The following is a 17,130-nucleotide window of genomic DNA, read 5'->3' on the forward strand; positions in this document are numbered from 1 at the left end:
ATCCACTGAGAAATAGTGATCATAATACCATTGGATTCCATGTTAAATTTGACATGACATACTCCATGAGAAATCTTAAACTTAAACAAAGCCAATGACTTACGTATGAGGGGAGAGCTGGCTCAGGTTAGTTAGGTAGATAGAGGTATGGAAATAAATGAACAGTGGGAAACATTTAAAGTAACAAAATATTGAACAAAAATACATTCCATTTAAAAACCAAAGCTCAGCAAGAAAGACCCAGGGCCATGTGTGAGCAGTCAGTAGTTCCCTGCACAAGGGCAGCACGGTAGCATGGTGGTTAGCATCAATGCTTCACAGCTCCAGGGTCCCCGGTTCGATTCCCGGCTGGGTCACTGTCTGTGCGGAGTCTGCACATCCTCCCCGTGTGTGCGTGGGTTTCCTCCGGGTGCTCCGGTTTCCTCCCACAGTCCAAAGATGTGCGGGTTAGGTGGATTGGCCAGGCTAAATTGCCCTTAGTGTCCTAAAAAAATAATGTTAATGGGGGTTGTTGGGTTACTGGTATAGGCTTGAGTAGGGTGATCATTGCTCGGCACAACATTGAGGGCTGAAGGGCCTGTTCTGTGCTGTACTGTTCTAAAAGAAAAAGTGGAATCTTGCTATGCAGGCAAAGTCACATGCCAGCTCCTGCTCCCGCTCTCAGGTTAGAAAGAACATAGAACATAAGAACATAGAACAGTACAGCTTAGAACAGGCCCTTCGGCCCTCAATGTTGTGCCGAGCAATGATCACCCTACTTAAACCCACGTAACCCGTATACCTGTAACCCAACAATCCCCCCATTAACCTTACACTACGGGCAATTTAGCATGGCCAATCCACCTAACCCGCACATCTTTGGACTGTGGGAGGAAACCGGAGCACCCGGAGGAAACCCACGCACACACGGGGAGGACGTGCAGACTCCACACAGACAGTGACCCAGCCGGGAATCGAACCTGGGACCCTGGAGCTGTGAAGCATTGATGCTAACCACCATGCTACCGTGAGAAGATCATGAAATTGCCTCCCCTGGCATTAAGGGCCTTCATCTGACCCCTTGGGTACAGCGATGGATGGTGAATGAGAAAATGTTGGCAATGTTGCTGTTCTTGTCTGGGAGGATCTGGTTCCACAGAAGATGGGAATGGTGGTGACCTTGATGGCTGCTGGCAGAGCTGTTCCCTCTCCGCTATGAGGCTGCAGGTCCTGTTTAAAGAGGTGGCACAGTTCTTTAATCTGAGCAGCATTGACGTGCAAAGGTGAGAATCTGAACAGATGGAAAAGAAGAATCTTGGGCTGGATTCTCCATGTCGGGATTCTCTATTTGGCCGGCAGCCCGGAAATTTCCCGACGGCGTAGGGCTGCCTACAATGGAAAACCCCATTGGTTGGTTGGTGAGATGGGGAATCCCGGGGGGGGGGGGGGGGGGGGGGCACACCAGGCAGAGAATCCCGCCCCATGGGTTTTACTTCTCAAGAGGTGAGAAGTAGAGGAATCCGAGGAAACAAAAGATACAAGAGATGGGTTCAAGGTTACTGGCTAATATCAGAAAGAGTGATCATGATTAAGATTAAAGGAAAGCCTTTTGATCTTGTTGTCAAACAGGTTTATGCCCTAACACGAGACCACAGTGAGCAGGAAACAGTGGAATCGTGCCATGACGTCCTAAAGTATTGTGATAAAATCAAATCAACTGATGTGATCATTGTAATGGCAGACAAAATGCAAAATCGGTGATGGAGTATCAGGAACTCATGTTGGTCAATGTGGCCTTGAATTAAGGAATGAAAGAGGGGACAGACTGAAACGATTCTGTCAAGAAAATTATTTGATGGTGCCAAACTCCTTCATTAAGCAACAAGAAGATTGTCCACTGGGTGAAGTCCAGACAATGAGTATTGAAAGCAAATGGATTATGTGATGGGGAAACAACGGATGGGATTTTCCACCACCCCATGTTCTGCAGCGGTGGAGGTGGCCTGCGATTGGCCAGTGACAGGATCTTACAGTCCCACTACTATCAACGGGGTTTCCCGTTGTTTGTACCTCTTCCTGCCTTGGAACCCGCGGTGGGGGGGTGGTCACAATTGAGGGACTAAAAGATACCACCAGCCAGAAACATCTGCTTAATGTTTTAGAAACTGTATAAAGAACATTCATATGTATCCCGGCATGGATATAAATCCATATCAGCATCTCCTTGTGGAAAATTAAGATGAAACTGAATATATCAAGAAAGAAGAAGATGTGTGGCCATGTAGACATTGACATTTTCAAGGAAGGGAACATCAGAAAGGCTGAATGCCTCGGGACTGAGGAAATGGAACATGCAGAAGTCTCAAAGCTATGAATAGAAAGCAATTGGAAAGATCATGAGAGAGAGTGTGCAATATGCTGCAAAGGAAATATTGGTTGGTATTTGGGTGATTGTGTTCTCCTACTGGAGCAGAATCGCACTTGGTCAGGAAGCGAGTCCCAATCCTTTGCCAGAGACATCAATGCATGGCGCTATTGGGCCACTATTTTGAGCAGGCGGCTCGATAGCGAGGTCCCCCCCTCCCCATCCAACAATGCAATTCAGACCCCCCCCCCCCCCCCACAATACAATATATCTCCCCCCCCCCAAGGATTTTCTGGGTTACCCCCCTCCCCACAGTATGGAGCTGACACAACCCCTTCCCCCACTGCCCCCACCCCCCACCCCTCCCCCCACAACCTGAGACCCGTTAATTAAAGAGACCCCCACCAGAGATCCTTGGGGATCCTTAATGACCCATTCGCATTCTCCCGTTGATGTGGGCGAGATCCTCGACCTCAACGCCAGCCAAGGATTGGAGCATCAGAACGGGATCAGCATTGCCCAACGCTGGATTCTCTGCCGCTTGCCGTTCCCGTTGCGGCGGAGAATCCAGCCCGTCATCAAATCTGAGTCGAGAAAGAGTCAAGGGGTGGATCGTGTACAAGATACTAACAATGATGAAAGAAAGGGGATTGAAAGGAAACCTGAACACGACGAAATTGAAAAGAAAATAAAGAATGCACAATTAATGCAGGCTAACGGGAAAATGGTACAATGAGATGTGTGAAGTATTAGAAAGAAATCATAAAATGAGAGTCATGCAACAGAAAGTGAATACTTTGACAGATAAAAGGGATAACAACAGATAGCGTGTGCATAAAGTACAATGATGCTAAAATAATGACTGAAAGGGATGCAGGAGCAGGAGCAAAAAGAGGGACAGAATATATAAGTGAACTGTATAATGATCCGGGTGCTGAAGCTATAGAACGAAATGATGGATCAAGCATCATGATATCAGAGGTGACTAATGGGGCCGGGGGCCGGCGAATCATACCCACATGTTCTGGGGCTGCGAGAAACTGGAGAGCTTCTGGGAGGCAGCGTTTGGGACGCCATCCAGGATAGTGGGAGCTGAGGTCAGGCCGGACCCGTGGTGGAGATCTCTGGGGTTTCGGAGGAGGCCCCCATCTCTCTCTGACTGCCTAGCAAAGGACCCTGTTGTATTGGAGGTCGGATACACCACCTGGGGTGTTGGCCTGGCTGAGGATTTGTACGACTTTCTCCGGCTGGAGAATACTAAGTTGGTGTTGAGGGGGTCAGGAGAAGGTTTGAGGTGCGGTAGAGAACGTTCAAGACCTTATTCGAGGAGCTGTTCGTCTCAGGGCCGGGGAGGGATTACAAGGGGAGAAACTGTACAAACCGTTGACGATGTTTGGATGGACGGTGTATTCTGTTGATGCTGTGTGTGTGTGTTTGGAATAAAATATCTTTAAAAACAAAATGATAGCTGAGGTGAAAAAACTTTTGAAATTGATGAGTACAAGAAAAGCTCCAGGCACAGTTGAAGTAACAACAGAACATCTTCATTTGTGATCAAATATATACCAATGGATACACTATAATCACTTGAGACATTCACTATTCATTAGGTTACCTAAGAAACCAAAAGCAGTTGAGTGCAATCAATTTCGAACTAAAGCTTAACGAGTTATCTAATTAAACCGATCTTGAAAATCATAACAAAAAGAAATAACATATTCGAAGCATAAATTGGTGAAATGCAGTCTGGATTAAGACCGAGAGGAGGAACAAGAGAGGGAATATTCAACCTAAGAACAATATTCAATAAATATCTGGAAGTAAACAAGAACATACATAAATTTTCTTTCTTTATTTACTGGATGTGAGCTTTGCTGGCTAGGCCAGCATTTATTGCCCATCTCTAATTGCCCCTGAGAATATGGTGAGCTAACTCCTTGAACCGCTCCAGTCCATGTGGTGTAGGGACACCCACAGTGCTGTTAGGGAGGGAGTTCCAGGATTTTTGCCCAAGTCAGGATGGTGAGTGGTTTAGCGGGGAACTTCCAGGTGGTGGCATTCCCATGTGTCTGCTGCCCTTGCCCTTCTGGATGATAGTGGTCATGGGTTTGGAAGGTGCTGCCGAAGGGGCCTTGGTGAGTTACTGCAATGCATCTTGTAGACGGTACACAGGGTTGTTGCTGGTCGTCAGTAATGGAGTTTGTGAATATTTGTCGAAGAGGTAGCAATTGAGCGGGCTGTTTGGTGTCGAACCTCTTGAGTGTTGGTGGTGCTTGACTCATGCAGGCAAGTGGAGAGTATTCCATCACACTCCTGACCTAGGGTCTGGTTTAGCACAGGGCTAAATCGCTGGCTTTGAAAGCAGACCAAAGCAGGCCAGCAGCATGGTTCAATTCCTGTACCAGCCTCCCCAAACAGGCGCCGGAATGTGGTGACTAGGGGCTTTTCACAGTCACTTCATTTGAAACCTACTTGTGGCAATAAGCTATTTTCATTTCATTTTCACATATGTCCTGTAGATGGTAAATAGGATCTGGGGAGTTGCCGACCTAACACTGGGGTGTGAGACCGAGAAACTTTCAATGACACAAGAAGGCGGCGGGGGGCAGCGGCCAGTGGAAACAGGGCGACTCAACCAGAGCCGCAGGGCAGCAACCAACATAATCTTTCTTCTTGACCTCGAGAGTGTGAGACAGCCTTCGGGAACTGTCTTCTGACAGTGGTCTAAAGCTGGATTTCTCTCAGTGCTACCTGACTGACGTTTGATTTAAAGTTGCCTCAGACCACCCAGAACTGTCCCAGAAGGCAGTAATATTCTGGTATCTTTTCCTGCAACTGGGGTTGTCACATTGAAGACAACATAATGGAATAATCTTAACATTGAATCAGGTGACATTATCCGTGTGAAGTTTGCACATTCTCCTTGTGCCTGCGTGGGTCTCACCCCCACAACCCAGAGATGTGCATGGTAGGTGGATTGGCCACGCTAATTTGCCCCTTAATTGAAAATAATTTTGAAAAAAATATTGAACCAGATCTTCAATTGAAATTGTCATTCCTGGAACCTGACATCCTGCATTTGATTTTTGTGAAGCAACATCCGTCTTCTCATTAAGGGGTAAGCATTATCTTTTTCCACTGGTAGGCCTATTTCAGGTAAATGTGCTGTGACAAGTGCAATTTATTTGTGAGTGTTTGCTTCAGAAATTACTAGATGTAGCTGTATTTTTAATACCCCTTTAATCTATTATATAAATTCAACTCCCGTCAGCCATAGGCTACGTAAAAAATAACGTTTCAAATGTCTTACGTACGTTGTAGTCCGCAAAATCGTTTGATAGCGATCAGTGGTCCCCAAAAAGGAATAGGTTGGGAACTACTGCTCTATTCTTCTTACATGCTCCTATTTGTTGATTTATAACCTTTCCGACAGTATAGCTACTGTTTGGGGGTCTATACACTATTCCTACCAATGTCTTCTTTCCCTTGCTGTTTTTTACCTCCACCCAAATGGACTCAACACCATCTGAGTCACAATCATCTCTCAAAACTGTCCTCATTTCATCTCTCATTAACAGTGCCACCTCAGAGCAGTCTCTGAAAGGTGGAATATTCATGCATATTAAGTTCCCAGTTTTGAAGTCCTTGTAACCATGGCTGGGATTCTCCGATCCTGCGGCCAAGTTCTGACACCGGCGTCAAAAGGGGCCAAGCCAGTCAGGTGTCAATGGGCCTCCAGGCCCAGTATTCATCCCTTCCTAGGGGGCTAGTATGGTGCTGGAGTGGTGTCCGCTGCTCAAACATCAGCGCACCACGGCCAACGCGAGTCCGCGCATGCGTGCCACGGCCAGCATGAGTCCGCGCATGCGTGCCACAGCCAGCGTGAGTCCGCGCATGCGTGCCACGGCCAGGGCGAGTCCGCGCATGCGTGCCACGGCCAGGGCGAGTCCGCGCATGCGTGCCACGGCCAGCGTGAATCCGCGCATGCGTGCCACGGCTGGCGCAGGTCCGCGCCGACCCCTGGGCAATATGGTGGAGCCCTATAGGGGCCCAGCGCCGAGGAACATAGGCCCCCAACGGAATTAGCGCGCCCGCCGATCGATAGGCCCCGATCATGGGCCAAGCTACCGTGGAGGAACCCCCGCCGCCCCCCCGGAGTCGGATCCCCCTGCACCCCACCCTCCCCCATCAGTATGGCCCCCACAGCCAGAACTCCAAGGTCTCGCCGGGTGGGACCATACTTAACCCACGTCGGCGGGACTCAGCCGAACTCGGCGGGCATTTTCCCCGTCGAGGCACGGAGAATCACCGGGGGGGGGGGGGGCACTCTCAATGGCCCCCGACCGGCGCGGTGCCGATCCCATGGGCGCCCGAGGATCGCCGCCGGAGAATCGGTGGGCCGGCGTCAGAGCGGCGTGACGCGATTATCGTCCCCCGCCCCCCCCAGCGATTCTCCAACCCGGTGCAGGATCGGAGAATCTCGGCCCATGTCTCCGTAATGGCTATGAGATCATATCCATTTACCTCTATTTGCGGCAACAGATTGTCTACCTTATTCCAAATGCTGCATGCATTAAGATACAAAACATTGTATCTTGCCTTTTTGTCATTTTTAATTAGCCTCACTTTTTTTGTACTGTGGCCCTATTTGCCTCTTGCCCTTGGTTACTCTGTCTACCATTTGTACATTTTACTGTTTCTTCTTTCATTGCTGTCTCTGTTTTCTTTCTCTTATCACCTTGTTTAGATTCCCATCCCCCTGCCATTCTTGTTTAAACCCTGCCCAACCACACTTGCAAATACTCGTCCAGGGACATAAATGGATTGATGATCCCACAAGCAATTGATACTTCAGAGGGCCAGTCACTGTACCCGATGGGGGAGGGGGGGGAAAAAGGAGGAGACTGAAAGGGTTAAAAAGGTTTAAGTATCATGCAAGCTACTAGCTACTAGCTGAGTGTTTCCAGCAACACTCAGTCCATTCTTTCTACAGATAACAGTCAAGGACTAAATCGTAGAGAACGTGTTATTTACACAATTTGCATGCAAGGGTTCAACTGAACACTGTACAGCTGTAGCTCATGTGTGTCCATTACAACAGGGGCAATGGGGAATGCAGTTGATACATCACTGGTCACAATACACCCTTATCACACCGATGTCTGGAAATTAGATAGACAGAGAAAACTACATGCTTGGTGATATTATAATTATGTAGATGTAGCCAAATTGCAATTGTATGATGTTACTCACATGTTATACATCATGTGATCCAATTATTATTTGTGAATGGACATTAATAATATTGAAACAAATGTACTCCTTTGATTGGTATATGCTAATTTCTTATAACCAAACCCAAATGTTTAACCATCTGTGTAATCCTTGGGTCAGGGCTGGTTGGAGTGCTCGGCCCAATAATAAAGGCCCTGTTTTAAAATGCCAAGAATTTCCAACTGGTCACCCATGAGTGAGTTAGATACACCACGGCCGAATAGCTGTATTGTCTCCCACAACAATCCACTTGGCACTTCTCGCTGAAGATTGTTCTAAATAATAATCATCTTTTTTGTCACAAGTAGGCTTGCATTAACACTGCAATGAAGTTACTGCGAAAAGCCCCTAGTCATCACATTCCGATGCCTGTTCAGGTACATGGAGGGAGAATTCAGAATGTCCAATTCACCTAACAGCACATTTTTTGGGACTTAGAACATAGAACATAGAACAGTACAGCACAGAACAGGCCCTTCGGCCCTCAATGTTGTGCCGAGCCATGATCACCCTACTCAAACCCACGTATCCACCCTATACCCGTAACCCAACAACCCCCCCCCTTAACCTTACTTTTATTAGGACACTACGGGCAATTTAGCATGGCCAATCCACCTAACCCACACATCTTTGGACTGTGGGAGGAAACCGGAGCACCCGGAGGAAACCCACGCACACAGGGGGAGGACGTGCAGACTCCACACAGACAGTGACCCAGCCGGGAATCGAACCTGGGACCCTGGAGCTGTGAAGCATTTATGCTAACCACCATGCTACCCTGCTGCCCCCGACTTGTGGGAGGAAACCCACGCAGACACAGAGAGAACGTGAAGACTCCTCACAGACAGCAACCCAAGCGGGAGTCGAACCCGGGACCCTGGCACTCTGAAGTAACAGTGCTAACCACTATGCTCACGTGTCGCCCATGGACAGGGTGGATGGTGCTGCCCATCATCAACCCAAAAGATAATGCTGACGCCTAAGACACAAACAATGGGAGTTAGAAGGAACACTTTAGAAGAAACTAGAGTGAAGATAGAGGTGTAGGGTGCCGCACTGGAACAAGTCGATAGGTATGTATATTTAGGACAAATTATAACAAAAGATGGCGGATGCGATGTCAAAAATAGAAGGATAGAGACAACCAGGTGAAAACTTGAGCTTGTAACAAGGGAAAACTCTATCTACATTCTATTCACTTTCCTGTATGTGTCAGAAACAGGGACAATACATAAAGATCTGTGGGGAAAAAATGAGGCCTTTGAAATGAGATGCTAAGTTTTATGTAAAAATTGCATATACAGGCCATAAGACAAATGAAGAGGAATTTTTAATTGAAAATCAAAACGAATTGTAAAAGAAAAGAAAATGTCAATATTTTGGTCATTTCATCACGGCTGCGAAGCTACAGAGATCTCTGCTGGAGGCAAAGTGTAGTGCAGCAGGAAGCAGGGTCAACCTAGGCGTAGTTGGGTGATGGCATCATTGAGCAGTTGCAGACATGCTACAGCGGATGTGCGTGGATGGCTTTAGACAGATGAGCAGGGGTTCAGTTAGCTCAGTTGGCTGGATGGCTGGTTCGGGATGTGGAGCGACGCCAACAGCGCGGGTTCAATTCCCGTACCGGCTGAGGTTATTCATAAAGGCTCCGCCTTTTCAACCTTGCCCTTCCCCTGAGGAGTGGTGACCCTCAGGTTAAATCACTAGCAGTCAGTTCTTCATCTCAAAAAAGGGAGGAAGCAGCCTATGGTCCTCTGGGGCTTTGGCAACTTCCAGACAGATGAGCGTGACATACCATAACAGCAGATCTGTCGGAGTAGCTACAAACTGTGCAGCAGTTACTGTTACCTCCTCCAGTCAATGTTAATAAAGGACACTGATGGTGTGTCACATATTTGCCCAGGGACAATGTTGGATACTGAAGGATCAGAGCCGTCAGCAGTCGTGCATGTTTGAGTGATCACAATTCTGAAGAACGTAAGCATCGCATCGACACATCACATTAGCAGCATTGTTGAGTAAACATTTTCAGTGTCAACAATGAAATGGCTCAACTCAATGTAATAGGGCACTGCAGATTTGACTAATAAGCAAACATGTTCCTTAGGGCACTGCTGAATAACAATGGATGAATAATTAAAGAGTCCAAATGAATTTGTTGCAAATTAAATAATTAGCTGTTTGATGGAGTGACTTGGTACTGCATGGGTATATATGAAGTTAGTTGTGTTGCTCGGCACTACCCATTTAAACCACACAATGTTGTAGGGCACTGTGCATATGTAGCCAGCCATATTGTACTGTTCTGTATAAATTGAGCCAAATGTGCTATCCAACAACGCATATACAGAGCCATAGTGTCATACAACATTGTATGTGAAGAAACAACTATATTGTCCAGGAGCCTACTATAATGTATGATATTGTGTATATAGGTCCAGCCATATAGACCTTCCTTTCAGAAGGATACATTGGCTTTGGAGGGACTGCAGTTTGGATTCACTGGAAGGATTCCGAGACTCCAGCGGTTAATTGACAAGGGGAGTTCACACAAACTGGAGTCATATTCCTTGAAATTCAGAAGGTTAAGAGGTGATTCGAATAAAGTTTTCAAGATTTTATAGGGTAGTTTGAGAAAAACTATGTCCAATTGTTGGGTAACATAGTCGGAAAGTGGAGCTGAGTCCACAACATTGAATGGCGGAGCAGGCTCGAGGGGCCAGATGGCCTACTCCTGCTCCTAGTTCTTATGTTCTTATGTTCTTAAAACTTGGAGCCAGACCTTTCAGGAGTGAAGTTAGGAATCACAAAAAGTGCATAACAGTCTGAAATTCTCATCTGCAATTGATGCCCAATCAGATGGTAATTTTAAATTGATCGATTTGGTTTTTAAATCAATGGTATTAAGACCTAAAGAATTACACACCGTAGGAATGAGTAGAGATCTTAAACATAGAATTATCTAGACTGCAATTTGGATTGTCTTGTTGCGCGTTGAACTGAAGAGAAGCCGACAATGAAAAATAAGAAGGTTTAGAAACGTGATTCTGGAGAAGGAATGGAGTGAGCCACTTAGAGAGAACATTAAGAGAAATGAAGACCTTCTGGTGATGGTGGAGGACAGAAGAGGGAATATCAGCATGAAAATGTCAACAAGATTGGATTGGCCATGCTGCTGAAGGAGGTGATTGGAGGAAGGTTAGAGGGGGATTTAAGCCAAGTGGGAGAAAGAGAACCTTGATGAAATTGAAAATGGCAGGCTGCTTTGAGCCATTGAAGAGGAAATCACAAGACTGCGAGGTTTGGAGAAAGGAACAGAGGCCCTTCAGCAGATCTCTGCAATTAGTTAAGAGATAAGCGGAAACATCAGGTGAAGGAATTGGGTCACAGATCAGCCCAATCTCCTTGAATGGCAGAACAGGCTCAAGGGGCCAAGTGCCTGAAAGGGTGGAAGAGGCAGAAACCATAGTCATAATTAAAAAGCACCTGAATATGCACTTGAGCTGTTGTAACCCATGGGCTCCCAGACCAAGTGCTTTGGATAACTCCTTTGCAGCTGGCACAGACACAATGGGCCAGATGGCTTCCTTTTACATGACAAATCTTTCTATGTTACAGTCACCCCACCCACATTTGGCTGGTGCCACACATAATGTATGTCTGGCGCACAGCCCACTCCCACCCTTAGGCCTATTGAGTCCTTTAATGACCCAATTAAGTGGCAATTAAAGGCCTCAATCTGCGTCCGCTGCTGTAAAACTCTGGGCCGGCGGACCCGAGAGGCCATTGTTAAAACTGCGTTTTTGAAAATGCAGGAAAGAAGGGGTGGCACTATAATTGTGGGGTGGGGGTGGGGATGTCCTGTGCATATTGGTGGCAGCCCCAAGATGTCACTTCGCCCCTTGTTCCTCACCCCGCTTGGCCTTCAACCGTCACCAGCACCCCGGCCCAAACACCTGTCTCGCCCCCTCCCTGGATCCTTTTCTTTTCTCAAAGTCCAGGACTCACCTCACTCTGGTCATCATCGCTTTTCTTCGTAGAGAGATGCTTGTAGTCCCAGCAGCTACCACTACTGAGTCCTGACACCATTGGGACAGCATGTCTTCCCCTAAAATTCAGCCCTATCTTTCTTAAAAGGCCTACTCTTGTTCCTATGTTTCATCTTATACAGCACTCTTATACATAGATATGGAGCCAGCCACATGAAGCACACATGAGAAATGTAACGCGATTCAGGAAAACAGTAAAGCATTTATTTTCTCTACCTCATTGGTTAACTGATCAGTGCATCGGCCTATAAAAAGTCAGAAGACTGATACCTCTTTTTAGCTGAATGACTTCTCAATGTCATCTACAGTCTTGTACAGTTGTTATTCTGATCAACTGCAGAACTGAGAAGCTATTGTCTGTTTGTCCCAATTACATTTTTCAGGCAGCACATTAGTCGAGGAGTAGTGATGCCTACTTCAATGTTGCCGGCTGTGTTTAGCCAACTCAGTATTTAACCAAAGTTCAGAATCTCCTGGTCTACATGACTCAATGCTGCACCATGTAAATAATGAACCATATGAAGCTTTTAACCAAAGTATTAGCGCATTCAATTAGAAAGCAGAAGATCGATCTTGACCCAATGTCAGGAGCCAAGAAGGGACACAATACAATGCACTTTTCCTCATTTCGCTGTTAGACTCATAATCAAATTCCAAACTTTTCCTCTGGTCTTACCTCCGCACTTTGTCCTCATTATTAGCGGAGGTCCCGGAGCTCCTCTTCCACCTTCCCCTGGTCGCGTGAGCAGCACTCGGATTTCATACTCTGTGTCAGGATCCAAATGCCCGATTTTGTACTGATGGCTGTCGACCGGTTGTATGTCCGTCCAACTCCCACTTGTGCTGCGGTAGTCGATGTCCCTCTGGATGATGGGACCATCTCCGCTAATGGAATTTGCATTGAGCTGGATCCATAAGTATGTTGCACCAACAGAGTTAAGCTGAGGCGGAGCTATCGGAGTAGGCGGATCTGGAAAATTAAGGTTTAAACGTTTGAACCATATATCCATATCTCACAGATGAGAGTATGTAGGTGGAATTAATAAGTGGAAAGTGTCCTTTGACCCTTTGAGGTACCCTGTAAATCCTTTCTAATAGAGGGCTAAATCCTTCAAGAATGTTTTGAGGTGGTTGTCAAGGCTGATTTTATTTTCTTTCCATTCCCAACTCCTTGCCATCTTCCCATTTGTAAAGTCAAACCTATTTAGCCTTTGTTTAGCCTCCAGCCTCCTTACTCTAACTAACCTGGCAGTGTCCTGCTCCATTATGTGGAATTTACTATTTAAAAAATGGATTTGACATTTGATAACCCAAATATTTTCCTAAATTGTTGCACATTGGATTCCCTGTCAATGTATACTCCCTGTGTCTGCGTGGGTTTCCTCCGGGTGCTCCGGTTTCCTCCCACAAGTCCCAAAAGACGTGCTGTTAGGTGAATTGGGCATTCTGAATTCTCCCTCAGTGTACCCGAACAGGCGCCGGAATATGGCGACTAGGGGATTTTCACAGTAACCTCATTGCAGTGTTAATGTATGCCTACTTGTGACAATCAAGATTTAATATATGTAAACCCAGCGTTTTCTCCAGAAACTCTCCAAATTCCTTTCGGATTAAGGTGGCACATACATGGCAAAATGGAAACTCTTTTGGCCATGTTTGGACCACCACTCTAATGAGGTTAGGTGCCCAGTGGCTTTGGTGGAACCAAACTGAGTGTCAATGAGCTGGTTACTGCTGTGTAAGTAGTGCTTGACAGCACAGGCGACAGCACCTCCCATCACTTTGCTGATGATCGAGGGGAGGCTGGTAGGGCAGCAGTTGGGGGGGGGGGGGGGGGGGGGGCTAGATCTGGAGTACAAATCTCAGTACCAGAGCCAGAATATTGCCAGGGCCTATAGCCTTTGCAGCATCCAGTGCTGTCAGCCGGTTCCTATGTTCCTATTTTTGATATCATATGGAGTGAATCAAATAGACTGACATCTGTAATGCTGGGGTCCTCAGGAGGAGACAAGTTGAATTATCCACTCTAGCTGTAGATGGTTGCCAATGCTTCAGCCTTATCTTTTGCAAATGTGACATGGGCCAGAATTCTCCGGCCATTCGCTGGTGGCAGGGTTCTCGGGTCCTGCTGGCAGTGCACCTCCACCCGCAGGTTTGCCGGTGGCTTCAATGGGAATTCCCATTATCATCGGCAGGAGCAGAGAATCCCGCACGGCAGTTCCTGCCACTGAGAAACATGCGGCTGAGAGGCCAGAGAAACCCACCCATCATATCAAATGAAACATTAAATCAAGGCTAATAATGGAACTGCATTCTTCCAAGAATCACATAAGTGGGACATTAGAATCAATAATGGGAATATATGCACAGGAGTCGCAAAGCACCAAAGTGGCGGACTTGGGGAGGGGACTGGGAAAATAGTGGAAAGCCACGTCGGGATGACTCTCTGATGCATTCCCACCACCAGGAACATTCCTAGGGCAGGCAAGAATATGGATGGGCTGCCTACTGCAAGACGGCAAGCAGTCAGTTGAACAATTAAGGCCTAAATTAGGGGTGATTTAGAGATCCCATGACATTTACCCAGAAGGGAAATATTTCCACTATGTAGGGAGGCCATGAGCTTTGTGGAGGTAGCCTTCCTCCAGCAGTTGGGACACGGGCAGGAGGGGGATTGGGGAGGGGAGGGGGGGGGGTTCTGTGGGAGGGCAATTGGAGACTTTAGATCCAGAGGCTTTATCCCATAAGGAGAAGGCAGGTACATCAAAGGATGGCACTAAGACTCCAATGATCCAAGTGGAGGGGTTAACCTTCCTATCAGAATGCCCTCTCACTTTTCCCCACCTTCCATAATTATTTATTTTGACAGCTCAAGACGGGCAATAAATGCTAGCCTAGCCAGTGATGCCCAAATACTGTAAATGAATGAAAGGACCTTTGAGGTGTCCTCTCTGTCGCCTACCTGCCCCAGTTGTGATCACATCTCCTGATGGGGCTGCCAAGGCTCTAGAATTGCTGACCTTTTGATTGGGCCGGCAGCATCGGGAGCTCACCTGACAATCTTCATAGGATTGGTCCCCAGGTCAGGGTCCCGTAGCCCTTGGGAAAACCCTGCACTCAGTGCCATGGAAACCAACAAAGGAAATGCAGCACAAAACCAACAGTGGGAATGTGGGAATGAGCACCGTGAATGTGCACATCCCAGAACTAATAAATGGGAAAGAATACATTTCAGAACCAAAAGTTCCAATTTGCAACTATCCAACTCTCATTAATGAATAATGAATATGAATAATCTTTATTGTCACATGTAGGTTTACATTAACACTGCAATGAAGTTACAGTGAAAATCCCCCAGTCGCCACATTCTGTGCCTGTTCGGGGACACGGACGGAGAATCCAGAATGTCCAAATTACCTAACAGCAAGTCTTTTGGGATTTCGGGATTTGTGGATGGAAACCGGAGCACTCGGAGGAAACCCACGCAGACACGGGCGAACGTGCAGACTCCGCACAGAGAGTGACCAAAGCTGGGAATCGAACCTGGGATCCTGGCGCTGTGAAACAACAATGCTAACCACTGTGCTACTGTGCCGCCCCAACAAAAGAAATTTAAGCCCCAAACAACAGGAATTTGCAAATAAACAATAACCGTAAAAAAGTAAGCACCAATATGACAGCAACATTAAGAATCAATAACCGTAAAGTAGGAGTTCACGCTGTGAACAATTGGATTTTATGGTAAATCAGTAAGATTGATTCTAACCCTTTGGTAATCTTCCTCAAAGCCCATATTTCGCTGAAAGGTCTCTTTGTCCCAGAATGAAAATGAATCCCACCCGTCTTGCAAATGTTATCAAATTTTTCTCTAATATTAAAATGCACAAAGTAACATTGAGTCTGCACTCTGAGCAGCTGCAAGATGCTTATCATGAAATTAAAGTCGTTTCAATACAATTCAAATCGGAAATAATTATTTCTTAACCAAATCCGTGCACAAATTGCTTCGACACAAAAATAAGTGAAAGCATGCCAAGTAAATATTCTCATGATTACTTGACAATCATGTGCAGTAATATATAATCTATGGAACGCGAGAGATTGCTTTCTCAGTCCGCTCATCCACGAAATCCACTGCCGTCGGACTACCTCTTAGGATGCAAATCAGGTCCTGTGCAGAAGCCTGCCGAGGTGAACAGTTACATCAATTAATTCTGAATGTTGCAACGATTTGAAATAGACTGTGTTTTATTAGCTACCACCCCTAGAGGCTAGGCTTTTGATTTGTACGGTAGTCTACTTGCAAGAAAGGTGAGCTCCACTCATTTGTCTGGCACAGGGACCTGCATTCTATTAAAAGGAGATAACAATGCTGCCTGCACGGCTGCTAAAACCTGGCCTTGCTTTGCTTTGAAGCAAGTCGCCCTGTCCATTCAGCAGTCGGTGGCCGTTACTGGCTGCTTAATGCAAGTGATTTCCTCTGTGGACCGAACTCAGCCTCAAAAGCCAAGGACTACATTATAAATACACAGCTTAACGTGACTTTGCCACAAGTGAGAAAAGTTGCTGTTAACGAAAATAAGTTATTACCTATCCCTTCAGTGACTGCAGGATTTTAATAGCTTTGAGATGAGAGACTTTGAAATAATTAAATTTTTTTGCACTATTAATGTTGAAAGCCGTAGATCTATTCTCAGGGTGATGCAATCAAATCGAACTTTATTAAAAATAAAAGGACAAATGCTGGAACAGTAGTGCAACATTGGCCAATAAAGACCCAGTCTATCGAATATAACCAGTTAAAATTTGCATGTGAAATCACCCTGCTAAAATATTCTTCATTTCCCAATTGTTTGGGTTAATATTATCCACATTATGTATCATTGTCGAGGTGCTGATTAAGGGAATGCTGTGTCAAGTGACTCACAACAGCACAAAATATAATTATTGGGAAACTGCTTCTGCACTTCATTCACAGTATAAAGTTAGGATTGTGTGCGAAATTCATTCCCTCATCCCAAATATGTCCAGCAGGTCATAAAGTGACCTACGGCAATAAAATAGTTCAACTATTTACATCAGGATGCCGTACAAGTATGTATAACAGAGAACAGCTAGAGGAAGCTGTGATAGTCTGCGGCAGATCTTTACAAATGCACAAAGGAGAAATGACTTATCCACAACAACATATAAGCTCGACTGGGAGGTGAAGACATTGTTGCTTGATTAGGTTAAGGATATTCTGATATGTGGATGGGACATAATTAGGCGTAGTCACATTTTTGACGCATTGAGTAATGTCACTGCCGATGTCACTTCCTGCTGAGTATACAAGTGCAGATGTTTCATGCAAGTGCAGATGTTTGTACTTCCTTGTCAGACCGATAAGAGAGCATTTGATTTTTGAGCTGGGAAATTCTATGACATTCAAATCGAAGTATTGCTATTTTTAATTCCTAGGTA

At 46.0% G+C, this 17,130-nt stretch overlaps 1 protein-coding gene across 9 annotated transcripts in view; it reads right to left on the minus strand.

The window, feature by feature from the left end:
* The window catches only part of LOC119972279 (receptor-type tyrosine-protein phosphatase mu-like), a 985,231-nt gene that overhangs the window by 492,474 nt on the left and 475,627 nt on the right, over nt 1–17,130 (minus strand). For all 9 annotated transcript variants that reach the window (XM_038808716.1, XM_038808713.1, XM_038808721.1 and 6 more), the window contains exon 7: nt 12,344–12,637. In XM_038808716.1, coding sequence (XP_038664644.1) covers nt 12,344–12,637 — 294 coding nt within the window. The remainder of the gene's footprint in view (nt 1–12,343; nt 12,638–17,130) is intronic.

The sequence above is a fragment of the Scyliorhinus canicula genome, chromosome 10 (assembly GCF_902713615.1).
Source record: "Scyliorhinus canicula chromosome 10, sScyCan1.1, whole genome shotgun sequence".
NCBI classification, from domain to species: Eukaryota; Metazoa; Chordata; class Chondrichthyes; order Carcharhiniformes; family Scyliorhinidae; genus Scyliorhinus; species Scyliorhinus canicula.